The 18,144-nt window shown below is 35.2% G+C and overlaps 1 protein-coding gene across 2 annotated transcripts in view; it reads right to left on the reverse strand.

Moving 5' to 3' along the window:
- The window catches only part of prdm5 (PR domain containing 5), a 79,270-nt gene extending 61,384 nt beyond the window's left edge, over positions 1–17,886 (reverse strand). The window contains exons 1-5 of one of the 2 annotated variants that reach the window (XM_088628149.1): positions 17,609–17,886; positions 16,511–16,594; positions 13,689–13,811; positions 6,107–6,266; positions 4,319–4,493 (exon numbers count right to left, since the gene is read on the reverse strand). In XM_088628149.1, the coding sequence (XP_088484275.1) occupies positions 4,319–4,493; positions 6,107–6,266; positions 13,689–13,811; positions 16,511–16,594; positions 17,609–17,707 (641 nt within the window). In that variant the 5' untranslated portion in view covers positions 17,708–17,886. The remainder of the gene's footprint in view (positions 1–4,318; positions 4,494–6,106; positions 6,267–13,688; positions 13,812–16,510; positions 16,595–17,608) is intronic. The other variant, XM_088628156.1, reaches the window with a different exon arrangement.
- Between the last annotated feature and the right edge of the window lie 258 nt (positions 17,887–18,144).

Raw genomic sequence — 18,144 nt, forward strand, 5'->3', positions numbered from 1 at the left:
ATGCTGACTATCCCCTAGGATTCTCTTGCCATACAGATGATCATCTAGTTTAGTTCCAATTAAAATTTCCATAAAGTTAAGGAATTGTACTTATGACTGTAACTGAAGTAAGACTAATTGACCTACAATTACTTGCTTTGGTTTTGTCACACTTTTAGTCGATTGGCACTACATTAGCAATTTTTTCAGAGGTACTACCCCAGCTTGAGTGACTGCTCAAAAGCTATGACTAAAACCTCTTGTTTCCTTAAACATATCTGGTAAAATAGCATCAGATTCTGGAGATTTACATTAATTCTTCTAGAAATTGTAAATCTTAAGCTTCTTCAACATTAGTATTGTCTGAAATAGAACTCACTCATTCCTCAGGCACATTGTTGATTTCTTCACTGGTAAATAACTTAATGGACCATTTCCTTTTCACTACAAAATGTTTACTGCACATTACTATCTGACACACTTAATCTTTTACTGTTCTTCTACAGTTCTAATACTGAACATGTATTTAGCCTTTAACTTTCATTCTCTTGAGCTTTATAAGAACATTTTTGCAAAGTTTTTATAATAATCTGTTTTCTGATGCTGGATCACATTATTTTTTAATCATTTTAGAAATGGCTTCCTTTCCCCTTATATTTTACTTAATTAATTATTCCTTCCAATAGGTGATCTGGGAAAATAAGGAATAAAGATCTGAAGACATTAGCCTTGTCTACCATTTCAGTTTTATGTACTGAGGTCCCTACTGATTTTTCTCGCTCTATGTGAAGAAAATTGAAACCTTGCATAATAACCATTCTCCCTTCACACATATGATACTACTTTCATTATACAGATGCATGTGCAAGGTGTCAGATGGTATACCACAAGTGGCAACAAGTGCTTCAACATGACAAACAGCAATGCATCTTGCCTTTTATATTTTAGCAAAGTGCACTACTCTTTAAAACTGCCAGGTGGCTCAGTGAATCCTTAATGTAAAGCAGTTGTAGGTGGCTGTCACTCAAATCTTACTTTAATAATAAAAATTAAATGTTTATTAATCCATTAGTTCTTCCATGGCTAATCATATTGTAGGGCATTTCTACTTTACTAGCGACAATTTAAATAACTACAATGATTACGCACAAATCCAAATAAAATACTGTATGACACAATACTGTATAACACAAAAATAATTGAAATTACATAGAATATACTGTAATTTGGTATAAATAGTAATTAGAAACCATAATTTTATTTTAGATTATTAAAAATATATTATACTGTAAAACTTGCCTTTAAAAATATATCATACTAAATAAAAATAAAATAAACATATAAAAAATATATTTTAATTACTTTCAAAGAAAGACTTACAGTTACACATTGGTAATTGCACTGTAGCTAATACATGAGTGACACACTGGTGGTTTGATGGTAGAATTCTTTCCTCATGTGTGGGAGGCCTAGGTTCAATTCCCAACTATCCCTGTCTTGCACTGTGAAACAGCTCCAGGATCTCTTGTTTGCTACAGTAGTTCTGCACTACACAGGCTCATTCATGTTATTGCTAATTTTATTTTAATCTTAATTTAATCATCCCCAAGAGGCAATGTGATCAAATAGAACTACATTTGACGTGTTTCGAACTAGGGCCTCCCACATTACAGGCGATGTATTAAGATAGACTAAAAACAAAGTATTTTGAGTACTAGCTCTGATATGAGAGGACATTGACATAAATATTTTCAATACTGTTTGGTTTTGTGAGTGAAATTGATTAAAATTAAATGTCTGAAATAATATTCAATTTTTTAACGGGTCTATTTAACAGAATCGAAAGAACAAAGAAAATCATGTACTTTAATTCGACATGTGAGCTTAATTCCTGGATGCCAAAAAACTACAATTTCCAATGTTCCACACAGGAACACAGAATTCTGTGAACATCCACAGATTTCTACATTGTGCTGTACAACAACATCCGTATTACCTTTGTTCATGCACAGTGCCTATTTCATCTTAGATTAAATAATTAACACCAATTTTTTAAAGGAGTTATTAAAATAAAATACAATGTTTCAGCAGTACATATATTCACATATGTTATATTTTCAAGAAAGTGGTTATTAGACTAAGAAAAACACAGATTAAATGTAGCTGTCATTTCAGTAACATCTAAAGCAACATCAGAAGGGCCACCTATCGATTCTATTTTGAGCAGTGAAAGGTTGATTGCAGCACACTGGCTAAAAGTGTGGTATAATGTTGCATGCTTACCTTTAACGCGAGGTTTGATGAACATTATAGATGACTGCATCTGTATGTGCCTACATTATAATGGACACATGAATTTGGCTGTCTGTATTACTCTTCTAATATTATGCTTTTGTATATATTCTACACATCTGATTATTATAGTTTCTGAAGGTCTTGACTAATCTCAGTTAGGTCCTGAGCCTGAATGTTTTTTTTTACATACAGTGCTAAACCCCCACCTCTTGTATCTTTTCTATCCAATTGGACTGCTGTGTATCCACTAATTCATCACCATTATTATCTGTTAGCCATGTTTCTGTGATTCCAATTATAGCAATAATACATGGTAATACTGAATGTTTCTATTTATTTTGTTTTGTTCCTAATACTTAGATATTTAAATATACTGTTTAGTTACTTGCTCCACTGATGGTCTGTTTTTCCCCTTAGGGTTATTTTGACAGTATTCCTTCCGTATCTCCTTTGCACATTCAGTCTTTGCCTCTTTTCTAGTTTAAATGGTTTTGAATTTCTCAGTAAATATTTGCTGTAAGATACTATAACTATTGCCAATTTTGCTCAAATATACAGGTATCCTTTATCATAGAAAGATCACCAGTGGTTGAGAAACACTTAAACAACATCCTCATCGATGTGCTGTGTTTACAAATTAACATTTGTAGTTGCTTACTTTGTTGTGGTGCAGGCAGGATCTCTGAGAAAACCCCTTCTTTGGTCTTACTTTTCAATTTGTTTGTCATTAAATTTGTTTCAATTGGAAAGAGTATTGTTTATGCCAAAGTTGCCCATCTCAACATGAACAACATCAACATTTGTTTTAATGTGCGTTTGCTCAGACCCTGTCTTTGGACAATGACGCCCACTCCATGTCCAGGGAGAAAACAGACTTTTTTAATTCAATATCATTCATATCTTACTTGCAGGCTTCTGCAGAATAGATTCTCCAAGAACCACCACTTCTCATTTTGTTTTTTCTAGGACACTGTAACTGTTGAATTTGTTGCGTCTCATACCTTAATATTTATATATGTAATGTTAGTGCCCAGGGAGCTATAGCCTTGAGCATTCTAATTAACTGTCTGTTACTAGGTCCTATAGTGGAGAAAAATCATTTGGTGATCTGATGGCAGACGGGTTATTCAGGACAGGCTGACATACATTTATTTCTGTGACATTATGGGACCAGCTCTTCTCTATCACCTTCTCTTTGCTGTTGCTTTTTTTTCCCAGGTCCTCAATTGCATCGTTGCACTTTCTCCTGTGTTTAAGCTTGTTGTTCAGTACTCGCTTTTTCAATGTTTACGTTTTGAAACAGGAACTACATTTTGTTGCAGTTTTTACTTTCATTGGGATACCGGGATACTTCCAGAATGTGCCATTTGCTGCAAATCACTCATAGGCTTCAGAATAATTATTAATAAGGATGTTTTACAAAACTTTTATATGTATCAAACTATGTTTGATCCCACATTAATCAATATAAGTCACAGTATGTGCACCTTATCAACAAAGCAAGGAACACATTAGCCTCCAAATCAAACATCAACAATCCACAAACTTTGCCATGTACACATAAAAGGCCCTACAGCAGAAACATACAATCTTGAGTTGTATGCTTTTTCATACTGATCTGTATATCAGCTCACATGCTCTTTGATTTTATTCATGATGAATATCCATCCATCCATTTTCTAAACTCTTTATCCAATACATGGTCGAGCGGGAGCTGGAGCCTATACACCCTGAACAGGACACCAGTCCATCTCAGGGCACACACAGACATAAACACTCACATTCAAACCATGGACAAGTTTCCCAGAAGCCAATTTACCTAACAGTATGTCTTTTGACTGTGGGAGGAAACTGGAGCGCCTTGCCAAATACCCACAAGAACACAGATACATGCTAACTCCACACAGATAGCACCCCAGGTCCAGAACTGAACTCGGGGCCTCAGCACTGCGAGGTAGCAATGCTAACCATTAACTAATATAATTCATTAAATTTATTAGACCTGTATGTTGCAGTTCTTTTGTTTAATAAAAAAGAAACTCACTGTCTTTGTAAAGCCTGTTTAACTGGAAACTTCTTCCCACAGTTCCTGCACTTGAACTCTTTGTCTTCACTGGGCCTCTGATGCAAGGTCTGTAGATGTGCCGCAAGAATCTCCTGGCTGGGGAAACTGCTCTCACACAGGAGACAGTGGTGGTCTTCTTTTCTGATCGCTATCTCTGCAAAACCAGAGACTTCATTCACAGCAGCCCAGAGTACTGGTAATATAACTCACTTTCACTATTTATCCTCCTTTTGGTTATTTTGTAAGGTAAACGGAAATAAACTAAAAATGAGAGACAAATATTCCACTTTACAATTTCCAAATGAACGCTATGGCACTTAATCATTCTATCAGTTGCATGTATGACTTAGCGTGTTAATGGCCAGAAATGTTAGTATGAAAGAAGGAACATAAAGTACAGCACTAATGTACTACTGACTAAAATAACACCTAGAGTTTTAATGATCATCGATTGTAGTTTATTATTTCATCAATTAATAAACAAGGCTAAGACAATAATGCAATTTAAAAAAAGGAAAGGAACAATCTTCTGAAAGTGGCCATTGCAATCTCCTGACTTCCAGAAATATTGTTGAATATAGAGAAACCCCAATATAAAAAAAAACTCTTAAGCTGTGTACATTGAACTATCCATCCACTCATTTTCTAACTGCTATATCCAATACAGGTCATGTGGGAATTAGAGCCTATCCCAAGCAATCGGCAGAAGGCAGGATTCACCCTGGAGTCCATTGCAGGGTACACGCATCCCCAGACACACACACACATTGCAGGCCCAATTTTCTAACAAGCCAATTAACCTACCAATATGTCTTTGGACTGTGGAAGGAACCCATGGAACCCAGAGCACCCAGAGGAAACCCAAGTGAACACAAAACACAAACTCTACAGACAGAACCCCAGGTTTATAATTGAACTGTGGGTCCCAGTACTGCTAGGCAGTGAAGCTAAGCACCGTGCCACCCTGCACTGAACTATGAGTGAGAAAAATCAGGATGTTCACATGTTGAACACTGTAAAATAACTTCTTGCATTTTTACATATCTTTTTATAGCATTTTTCATCCAAAAGGATCTCAAAGCACTTTTCATATAGGAAGAATCCCACTTCCTCTACCACTTACAGTAAGTGAAGCTCCCATCAGCATGATGGATAGTGACCATTATGTGCCAGCAACCCCACTACACAGCAGTTTGGGTAAAGCAAAATTGCTTCATTTGTTGCACGAAGGGGGTATTTTACAAAAGCCTGATTGTACCAGCTGTCATCACCATTACTCATCATGTAAATGACTCAAATATGGAACCACAATAGTAATTGTTCCATATGATACATGTCACATGTTAGGTTAGAAAAATACATTAGCTGACATGGTCTTTAGGGTCTGATAATGTTCTTACCCCTTTGCAGTGCAATGTTTACAAAATAATTGAACAACATATTGTTTTGTAGTTACATTACTGCATTTGTCCAGATATGTCATATAAAAATGCAGTTTTTCACTTTCAATATTCAAATTAATGTGAATTATTGTTTAGTTAATGGAGTACAATAAAAATGTCTTTGTGATATTGAAGGTACTTATGCAAAAGTATCAAGGAACACACCATGAAAAAGAAAAAGAAAATAACAATGTGCAAGTTAAGTGATGAAAACGAATGATGTAAATGTGAATCATACTTGTTTGGATTCTGCATCCAAGACTGCATGCACAGAAAAAAAATTCAGTGTTCAGCCAGGAACAAGCTTCAAACCTCAGACTCTCACCAAGATGCTTTGATTCTTTGCTGTTTTCATCGTCATCTTTAATAACTTCTTCCTCCTCTTCTTCCTCTTCTTCTTCCATATCACTGTCCAAGTAGCCAATCAGAAGCTCTGTATCTGTGTCTATGTCATCTACAGCCAGATAGAATATATTTTCCCCATCCTGTTATTAAATACAAAAATGCAAAAATTAACTTTGCATGATTTCTTGGTATTATGTTACCCAAATAAATATTTCAAATACAAAATACATGTACAAGCAATAATAAATAATGGACAGGCTGATGCACAACTTTGCTGTTATAGCACAGTTTTACATATTGTGCCCTCCATAAGTACTGGGACAGTGAAGTCAAAATTGCTGTTTTTGCTCTATATTCAAAACAATTCAGATTTGAGATGAAAAGATGAATGAGCCAAAAGTACAGAACTGTATTTTTTTTCTGGTTATTTCTTGAGCATATACACTTTAACATTTTAGAATAAATAACACTTTTTGAGCTCCAGGAATTGACTCAAAGTTAATTAAGTAGTAAACAACTTAGTATCTGGTTGCAAATCCTATACACACAATAACTGCATCAAGCCTGTGACCTACTCACATCACCAAAGTCTTGGTTTGTTCTTTTGAGATGCTTTGCCAAGCCTTCGCTACAGCGATTTTCAGTGGTTGTTTGTTTTGGGAGGCTTCTAACTTCATTCTCCTTTTCAGCAAGTGAAATGCATGCTCAATTGGATTTAAACCAGTCAAAGTCTTTCCACTTTTTTTTTTCCCTGATTAACTCTTTGGTAGCATGGCAAAGAGTTTTGGATCATTGTCTTGCTGCATGATGAAGCACTGACCAATAAATCTGGAGGCATTTTCTTATACAGACGCAGCCAAGATGTTTTTGTAAACAGTTATTCTCGATTCTACAAGCTACAAGCATTAGTTACTGTACATTAGATGAGTGAGCCTGTTCCAGAGATACATGCCCTAGCCATGACACTACTTCCACCATGTTTCACAGATGAAGTGGTGCTTTTGATTGTCCTGCAGTTCATTCCTTTCTCTACACTTTCACCATTCCATCACTTGGTAGAGGTCTATCTTTGACTCATCTATCCATAACATTTTGTTCCAGAACTCTACTGGCTCGTCTCTGTACTTTTTAGCAAATTGTATTCTGGCCTTTCTAATTTTGGAGCTGATGAGAGGTTTGCTTTCTTGTAGTGCAGCCTTTATAACTCTGCTGTCAAAGTCTTCTGGAAACAGTGGATTGTGATTACTTCGGCACTGTAGAGGTTGGTGGCGATTTCAGTTAGTCATATACAATATAAAGTGGAAATGCAGCTATTTGTTAGAATGAGTAGTACTGAATAACTTCAGAAGTCTGTTATGATGGTTGTGAAATGCAGCAAAGCAACATTAAGCATGTAATAATTATAACTAATTCAAGTAACTAATTGCCCACATAAATACAAATTAAATATAAGCAACATATTAAATACTTTAACAAAACAGAATAGAATAGAATATCCATTATTTTTCTTATACCCATCCAATTTCACCAGTTGCATGCTTTGCTCATCTTGACACACCAGGGGAGAATGAGGAAGTCTAAGCAGACTCTAGTGTCTATAAATGTCTATAAATGTGTTTTGCATAATTATAATTCACTGATCATTCACGACTGACTGAGACATGATTGTTTAATTTGCGTGATTTTTTTTATTGTTTCATAAGACTAAATCACCTTATGAGAGAGCTGCTTGGGCACAGGTGATGAGGTGATTTAACCCACCTGAATGAAAATCAATAAAGAAAAAACACAGAAAGGAACAAATATGCCAGCAGTGGAGCCAAGTCATGTTTAGCAATGAATCGAGGTTTTGTTTAGGCCACTGTGATGAGATGTCAAGGGGCTGCTTTTTGAAGCAAAATTACTCAGTTAACTGGACAACTTTTGTAAATGTGGACTTAATTGTATACAGTTAAGTAACTACAGCAACATCCTCTATTCTTAACCTGTTCCAGGGCAGGTGAAGTCAAACTTAACTTGGCTTTGAGGTAAGGAGCTTAACTCACAGACCAATCATGACCAATGATGTCACATTTCTTCAGGGATCCAGTTGACATTAGAGCTTTGCGGAGAGGATGAATTTTTTTAGATCATGCTTTACGGCAGATAATTTTTATATGAAAGATACTCTTTCAGCAGAAAGAGTATACTTTACACTCCAATCTCTTAAGCCCACACATTGTAAATATTGCTTGTCATAGCGAAGTGTTAAAAGAAACTTAAACCTTCTTCATAGGGCTGAGAATCCTTGTGACTGGTGCTTTTTTTTTTTGCTGTGTTGGCAACTAAGAGTGCATCAGTTTTGAGCAATAAGGAAAGTGGTGTTTGCACCAAAATACCATCAAACAGGGGATTCATGAAATTACTGGCAATATTCTCATATTTAATTCTATCCACTGTAAATGTAGCTTCTGTTGCCTGTAGCCATGCTATGAGATCTAACCATTTCTTGCAGCATTTCCTAATATGACCGGCTCTCTTGACTGCATAGAAACTGACATTAAAGCCCCAACAGGGCCAAAACGAGCTATTCATTTTAACAGCAAATTAATTCACAGCATCAATGCACAGTTAAGAAATTAATCTCGTGCCTAAAACCAATACAGACATTAAGACTTAAGACTCTCGGTAACTTGGGAGGGCTCACCTATACTACTTGATTCACACCACAAAAATGTAGGGAAGAAAACAAGATCCCAAAAAAGGAATACATTCTTTGTTGTGTTGATGATGATGATTCCTAACTCTCCAGTCTTACTCTGCTCATGCTTCTTCTTGTTGGCTAAAATAAGGAATATTTTCATTCAGAGGACAGAACTGTACTCTACTGAACAGTAGCACTGTGGATGATATTCTTGTATTTTGTCCTGACCAGCTGCAAGCTCCTCCCATTGAGGTCAAGCTACAGTAAATGCACAAATTAAATCAAAATTGAACAACTACACAATGGCTTAACAAGTAGCTCTACTTAAAAGCCATTAGAGTGTAAATTAAGTAATGCCAACACATGAGCGCCCACGAAATTGTTATAGTCCAGTTTTATCTGGAGGGATTTCATAATGAACATCTACATTCGATTTATCAGCAGTTCTTTCTCAAACATTTCTCTGACTTTTGTGGTGGCTACATTATAGCTCATTGTTATTACAACAGATTTTATCCTCATAGCTTTCCATAAGGAGCCACAATCCATGGTCACTGGATTAAGACGCACGTTCCTGACCCAGATGGAGGATTCGATACTCGACCTTCCTTGCCTACTGAAGTGCAGTGTGAATGCAGCTTGCACTGATTCCAGCAGTGGCTACACACAGATTTCTACCCTGTGACTTAAACAGTACAACAACCGTTGATAACAGATGTTAATCAGCATTATAAATTTACATATGTCTGTCCTATAAAATGTCAATTTTCTCATAATTCATGTTGCAGTGTTTATTTTGATGCTTAGTATATGTAAACACTAAATATACATTTTTGCAATGGAAATAAACCTCTCAGAAATACATAGAAATGAGAAAACCAAATAACTACAAATAAAGAATTTAAAATATATCTCATTAATATGATGATCATAATATGACTGTTTTAACACTTTTTAACAAGAACAAAACTACTGAAATTGTGCATTTTATTTTATTATTTTTTAAATAAGGGATCCATTAAAAATATTAAATATTAAATTTAAATTTCCACATTTTATTATGAGAAAGTTGGAGATACCAAGAAAAGTAAAATTTTTAAAATATTATTTTAGATGATTAATTCTACATTACATAATAACAAATTACAGAATTATACTTTAATTTAGAGCCAGAAACAGATGTCTAAAGCTGACCTCAATCTTCACACAGTCAGATTTCTTCAACAGGGCATTAAAGGCATTAAGGACGTGAATGGGCAGCATAGTTGTGAGCAGATCTGGTTAAAGAGGCATGAATCCAAGTTTTCCTACTGCTTCATTGCTTTTAATACTGATGAAACATATCCACCAATTCATTTAAAAGATAAATTAATGTGGATTACAGGGTGATCTTCTCATCTGCTATTTTGTGTTATTTGATTTTTTTGGTGCTGCCTATTTTATTTCATCCATATGATCAAGAAAGAAGTGCACAGAGAACTGTCTAGGTTTTCCTAGTTACATCTAAAATCAGAGGTTCAGCTTTCAACTCCCCTGTACAGACAGTGCTGCTGTTGTACCCCTGAGCAAAGCATGTCATCCTGATTGCTCCTGTCAACTCAGCTGTATTAAATGTGTACCAGCATTTGTTAGGGGTTAAACTCTAGGCCTAATATCCTTTCCAGGAAAGGTCTTGTTTTTCAGTCCATGTAAGACCATAGATAACTTTGACCCTACAAGCCACTTAGATATTTAACCCATATTTACCATCAAAGAATTACCCAAACTGAAAATTTGTCAAAATATTTCTAGTACAAAAAAAGGTTTTTCACCTGCAGTCAATAATGTCGTTTCTGAAAATAATTTTCCTGGGGAAGTTGTTTAGCTCATTTCATGACTGTAATTGAGTAAAATATTTAATCAATAACAAAAAAGAAAAAAAAACTGCTATGAATAGCTAAGCTCTCCCATAAAATTATACAATATTAAGTGTTGAGATTGTGTGAGCCACTGGATTATACCTCCTATAACCCTATTTTCAAAGTTTATCAACAAAAGATTGAGGCCAAATTGTTTTGTTAAACTGTTTAGAACATTACTTTATGACTTGACCATAGCGTCACTCTGATGTCTCTTGGCAGAAGACAGCAAAGATATATTATACGGTTAGTAACCATTCGAGAAAAAAATGTGGTTTGCTCAATTCCAAGTCAGACAAGACTATGTGGTATTTTATTTAATTTATGTTAAACATTTGAAAAGCTAAATGTGCTTACATGACAATATCTTCAAATAGAAATAATATCTAAAGACCAAACATTGTGTTGTCAAAGCAAACTCATTTAACAGAAAAATATTTCTAGCAGTTTTCATTTGAAGGAGACTGAGGGTCTACACTGGGGAGTTAAAACCTTTCATAGGGAAATACTTCCAACAGTATTCTAGAAGAAATACACCACTGCTTTATTTTTCACAGAAAAGAGGTTCCAGGCAACTTAATCCCAATTTATTGGCAAAAAAGGATGAAAGTTGAATTCAGAATACAAGTTTTAAAACAAAAACAGAAACCTCAATGTGGAATTACTAAATATCTCTTATATATCAGGTGGGTAGCTGCGTCAGCATGCGTAGGCTGCAAAGGAACAAGTTATAGGTTTATTCCATGCTGAAAAAAAGAAGAAAGAGAACACAACATTTCGGCCATGGAGCCTTCTTCAGGTGTGAAGAAGGCACCTGAAGAAGGCTCCACGGCCGAAACGTTGTGTTCTCTTTCTTCTTTTTTTCAGCATGGAATAAACCTATAACTTGTTCCTTATCTCTTACATATGTTGCCTATGTGGTTTTAATTTAAATTGTAAATGGATTCAGTGAAAAAATACATTAATTATTTCTTCAACTGAATGTTTGACTTTGAGGGACATTAAATCAAATCTTTGCTAAAAAATAGTACATCACTGGGACAGGCTCATGCCATCTTTATCACAGCCTCAGTGTGCTCTAGATATGGTTTCCTCATTGCATAACAATTTAATCCCTCTGCTTTGAAAGAATTATAGCTATTAAGACACCATGAGTAGACTGCAGTCTTTCACATGTGCAGCTGACAGTATAAAAATGACATTAAGCAGCTTATAGAAATTTAACCTTCCCACTTTCCATGATTTCTTTTCCTTTGCCTGCTTAACAGAGATAGCTTGTTCTAACTTTACATATTTAACTACTGCTTTGGTCTTCATTACTTATCATTCAATATAGCATCATCTAAACCATAGTCTTTCAAAGTTCAGAGAAAATACTTCTGTTCCTATTAACCTCTCCAACTCTATTAAACAAGTCCTTTGTTTCATGATCTAGACACAGAACAGCATTCTGTCAGATTACTAATCACCTAGCCCTCTGGTTTTAAGACCTCTCAGAAACTGACGTCCACATTGCAAGCTGCAATGTAAAAGATCCCTTTTTATTGGATAAGATTAATATGTTCAGGGCAAAAAAAATGCTACCTAAATCATAAGTGTGTTACAAGATGTTTGATGTAACAATTTACCACTTGTTTTCATAATGCTTAATTTATGAGTAAAAAGGATAACATTTGTGCTAAACTAAATACAGGACTTTGTGTTTTATGTTTAAATGTTGTCAGTCTACCTGTCTTGCAAGCTGTATTAAACCATAATTAAGCAGAAAACTTGCACTGCCTATTTAAATGATGATTACTAAAATTAAACGAGTTGAAGTATTTTTGCAACATAGTTTTGACTGTACAACCAGTCACAATTATGGGCCATGTAGGTGTCGTACTGAAATCCTACTAAAATAGTAAATTATGCTTCAACCACTGTCTTACAGAAAATGTTCAGTAATAAATACAGTTATAATAATAGATACACTTACTCATAATTTATCTCAGCTACTCCCAACAAACGTTTCCCCTTTGAAAAGGAGTTTACATTATCAGTTAGAGTTCAGTAGACATATTTTGGAACCTGAACTACAGTAATTAAAGCAAGTCCCTTGCGAAGAGAAGTCACCAGCTATTGTAGATACCCTGTTCCTTTCAACAAGGGGCAGGGAGAAAGTAGTATGAAAAATGTCTTCAACGAAGGAGATAAAATGATCTTGTATCCACACCAAACTTTCAGGGCACCCTCCTGCAGACCTCAACATTTACATACAGAAACAAAGAAACCAAAGGTGTAATGCATACAAAGGCATCTAAGGCAGAAAGGTTAAAAGTGTTCTATCTAAACCATCAAGTGAGACATTTTATAACCTGAAACCATCTTGTTGCCATTTTCAGTTCTCTAGTGAATGTCATCGCATTGAAGTCGAGGTCTGTGATGTGATAAGTTAAACAGTCAGAAATATCTCAAATGGGCACCTAACCATAGAAACAAAAAATGAGAAACAGTACAGTGCATATTACTGGAGACTAAAGAATAATAAGACTTAATAAAGTTTGAACTTTTGAACTCCAACAAGAAACTGCATGTAAGAAGAAAATTTAAATGAGATTATCAGATTGGTGTGTGACTCCTGTAGTAAGACGTAAAAGTATGGACAGTATTGGTCTTGTTCAGACATAATTTCCTCAATTTAGTGTTTTAAAAATGTTAGGACACATTTGTTTATTCTGCTCACTTCTCACTTTCTTGAGTTTCAGTTAGAATTCTGATATCAGGAAATGTTAAGGGTTACATACAATAGAGAATTTTCTTACTCTTACTGTCAACCAGTACATTTTTAACTGATGATTTTGTTACAGTAAGTATGCTTTCTATCTACATTAGATAAAAAATGAAAAATTCACTAGGCAACTGATCCAGAAAAAACAAAATATCTACAGACACTGTAATTTCAAGATAATATAAAGGTGCTACCTAAAAGAAGACAGCTTTACCTGGATAGCAGCCAGGTTTTTTTGCTCTTGTGATGGGGCCTGATGGACGAAACGCAGCCAGTTTGCGTGCCGTGGATTGCTAGCATCCAGAACATAAAGAACTTCTCCTTTATTCCCACGAACCTGGAAAGTGAAATAATGTTTCCAAGATAACCTTTTACTTTAACATTTCAATTTATGAGCAAACAGTAGAGACTTAAAGAAAATGAAATGGATGATGCTGTAAAATGGCTGCTAGGTGTCTGATGAAAAACATTTTCTTTTCAAAGTTATTTATGATATCATTCCATACCATACATTTCACATGCAGCAAAAGTTCACTTAAGTGTTACAGCATGACTAAGAATCACTCATGCACCATTCTCATGTTATTTGCATTTTAATCTAATACTGCTTCCACATGTAAAACATATTATGTCATATAATGAAAGGGTGTTCTAGGTTAATGTGTCAAGAAAAAAAGTATGTAGATAACACACAAGCACATTCAATGTTGATAGAATGTTTGACCATGATGACATACAGCCATGAATGAGAGGGTATAAAATTCATTAAGCAAGAAGCTCTGTCTCAAAGACACATTGAAAACAAACCAGATAAATAGAAAGTGGCAGCAGTGCTAGTTTTCCAAACCATGAAGGTGGAGGGAGAGTGGAGTTCCAATCACACAGGTGTATGAGCATTAGCAATTGAAAATCATAAAAAATAATTTTGCTTGGTTTGTCATATTTTAAGCCCATATGTGTTGGTTCTCTAACATGTGTCACTGACTTGATCAGAGTCTGACAGAAAATGTGTTCCATGGAATAGTGAGCTCATATACAGTATGAACAATGTTGTCAATGAAATGCATTAATGGGGTTTAAATGTCACTTCTACAGAAACCATTCTACCTCATAGCCTGATATTGTCAGATCTAACAGCTAAACAAGGCTGGGCCTGGTCAGTACTGTGATAGGAGACATGTTTGGAGATAACATTCTTCAGACGAGTTGGTAAACCAATGTCCACACTATTTGGTTATTAAAAAGCTCATGGAAATGTTCACAAGTACAAGAATGGTATCCTCTGTGTTCTGCCAAAATTACATTCTGGGTTTGTACAGTCAGATCTACATGAATTCCTCCCCCAGTCCAGTTGGTGAATTCATTATCAATCAGGTGTCAATTAAGTGAGCAATTTCTCACTTCTCTGCCTATTATGTGGTGTATTGTAGCTGCTCTACCATAATTGGTGGGTGCTAGCTACACTTCAAGCTATGAAAGTAGCATATTTCTCCCATCTGTTAGGTGCTTTGGGACCTTTTGAGATGAAAAACACTACATAAATTCAAGAAATTACTATTAATCTATAAATTATGATTAATATAATTAGGTTAACAATACAAGCTCATCAGGAGAGCAAGCTCTGTCATTGGGTCTGACCTGGACCCCTTGGAGGTAGTGGCTGAGAGGAGAATGATGTCCAAACTAGAGGCCATCATGGACAACTTCTCCCATCCCCTCTATGACAGGCTTGCAGAAATGAAGAGCACGTTCAGCAGTAGACTGATTCATCCATAGTGCGACAGGGAGCGCTACAGGAGGTCATTCTTGCCTTCTGCCATAAGACTGTACAACGCATCCACCTTGCGTCTTGGCAGAGGCAACATCGACAGTGACCTATTTCTGGACTGAACGCATCTACACATCTACTGCTACATCTGTTCTCTTTCTTTTTCTTTTTCTTTTTCCCGTTTACAACCTTTTTTTGTGCAATATATGCCAGGGACATGTGCAATACATTATATCTATATTTACATCCATATCTATATTTACATCTATATTTATATTCATATGTGTGATACGATTTTTCCGTGTACTGTTCTGTTCTAGTTTGTTCTTTGTGTGTCCAGACTGTGAGTAACTCTTGTATTGTATTGTATGTATTGTACTATTATTATATAATTCGTTACACTGTGGCTGTGTTGTGTGTGTTAAGCTGCTGTTGCACTGCAATTTCCCTCACGGGATCAATAAAGTATCTATCTACTAGCCAATTGATCCTGTTTTCATCAAATGTGTTGGTTAGAACAATTAAGTCAGGTTTGGAATTGCCTGGCAGCGAGACAAAAAGAAAGCAAAAAACGGATTCAATTTTCATGCAAGTTGCTTTAGAGCCAGAGCAGAACTGGCAGAATTGACAAAGTTTTTCAACATTTTATTGAGCACTTCACAAGCAACTGCAAAGATGCAGCTTGGGCACACATCTAAACTCTTTGCCACGTGGTCTCAACTGATTGCCATTGTCTGAGATCTGAGATCATAAATAATGGTTCTATGCAACTACAAAAATCATGTACCACGTTGCCTGTAGTTGTCTTACTATTTGATTCTTCTCAGCTTCTGTTAACAGTGGCACTGCAATTATACACCTAACAACTTTTCTTCTGTTTTCACACATTATCATTAAAATTGCCATTTATGATGCATTAGAACAGTTTAATTGGCCCCACAGACATAACACATCACCTGGTCAATTTCATTAAATGGTCAGTAATTCACAGACGGCATTTCAACCACATAATGTGCCCATTACTTTCCCATTGGAAAGTATTAATTTATATTATATAAAGGATATGCTATACAAATTTTCTGTGGTAGATTTCCATATCCATGCTGAGCATACACAGTCAAGTACAAGAATTGCAATATTTAGCTTTTGCTTTTAGCAGGAAGTCTTAAATTCTAAATGAAAAGTACTATGTATAAAGTAGCATCAGTAAATAAAATATCTAAAAATGATTAGTATGCAATTTGTCTGTAAATAATCTTACAACATACCTCCCACATCAATCTGGGATCCATACTTTCATCCAGCTCATTTGGCATTTTCTTCTCACCCGCAAAGGGGCCAAATCTCTCCCCCTGAAAGAGAACATAAAATAACTCAATACACAATTCAAAAGCATCAATGTCACAGACATTGATTGCTAGATACCATTTTATTTCAAAGCAATCTGAATTTTATGCTGTTTTATCAAGTGGAAAAATAATAGTTTACACACGCATAAAGGTCATTTTTGCAATGTTGTCAAGCCAGTTCAATTAAATAAAAATCCTCTATTTACCACTGGTACACACTACTTAAGACTAATGCAATACCTCGTTGTATTTTTGAAGACAACTGACAATTTCTGCCTGCATTTCAATGGTAAAATCCTTATACAAGATTAGAAATGTGTAAAACAATTTCTTCACGAAAGATACAACGTGTAAACATTTCTTTCATAACAATATCTGTTCAGATAAATACTGGCCTGATGATAAAAAAAACAAAAATCTGGAACTAAACATGAGTATTCGCATGAGTCTCCATACTTTTCATTTAGATATGTACTGTATAAATCGTCTGTTTTCGCGTATAGATATTAAAAACGTTGAATATGAAAGTAAGGTGAATCTTTAATATGTATAATTTCAAAACGCAAAGTTTTTCACCGTCTTCCTCTAGCCCGGTTTTTCACTATCAGTTACGCATATTTATAAAAATGACGTCTAAGGAATGTGTCGAAGCTGCTGATCCTGCATCTTAAGACGCCAACATTGTTAAGTTGCGTACCTATTATGAAGTTTGCTAAAAGAGGATATAATATGTAACTGTTATGAAATGTGATAAAGAACTCACTTAAACTGTATAAAAACGGATATGAAAAAAAAAGCTTTGTCCATCTTACACAATTGCAACACAATACAGTTACAGTATATAGTAGATACGTGGCACTCAATACTGGTTCAGTGTCTCCTTACAACGTAAGCTTTCACAAGTCATTTGTCTTGACTTTAATGCTGGATCACATATTAAAAATTCTCGCACGCATTCCATTACATTAAGGAACTTCTGTAAATCAGGATTTCGTGATTGTGCTCAAATCAACAAACCTTTTTCACTCGTCTGGCGGTGTAAAGACCGATTCCTTCTTGGACCTTAGAAGACTTCAGGGAAAATCTGTCTGGCACGTACATACCCAGCATTTTCATTTCTTTCAAAAACTGTTCTATAAGAAAATTTTACTCTCATAATAACAATTCGTTTATGAGATGTTAGATTTTCATGCGAGAACTGTGTGTATTCTCCTACTCTAAAACATACACCCCAGATTTAAACTTCCATGTTGTTCCTCCTAGACTGAGCGCATAAATGCGACCTGATTGGTGGAAAGTTTGTGCCCAAAAGCTACAAAACTCAAAATGCTGAAAGATGAACACTGTTTTTGCGCCCAATACCTCGCTTAAAAGTTAGAAAACGGAGACAGATTTTAACGTGTATAAACATTTGACCAACTATTACAAAATTAAAAAATATTTTACCAGTACGAAAACTTATTGAAATGAAGAAAAGGAAAGCTTTGATTTCCCAGAAAAAAACAACATAAAATGCAGACAATAGCATTAACAATGTATATACATATATCGAT

Source organism: Lepisosteus platostomus, chromosome 1, assembly GCF_059453375.1.
Source record: "Lepisosteus platostomus isolate fLepPlt1 chromosome 1, fLepPlt1.hap1, whole genome shotgun sequence".
NCBI classification, from domain to species: domain Eukaryota; kingdom Metazoa; phylum Chordata; class Actinopteri; order Semionotiformes; family Lepisosteidae; genus Lepisosteus; species Lepisosteus platostomus.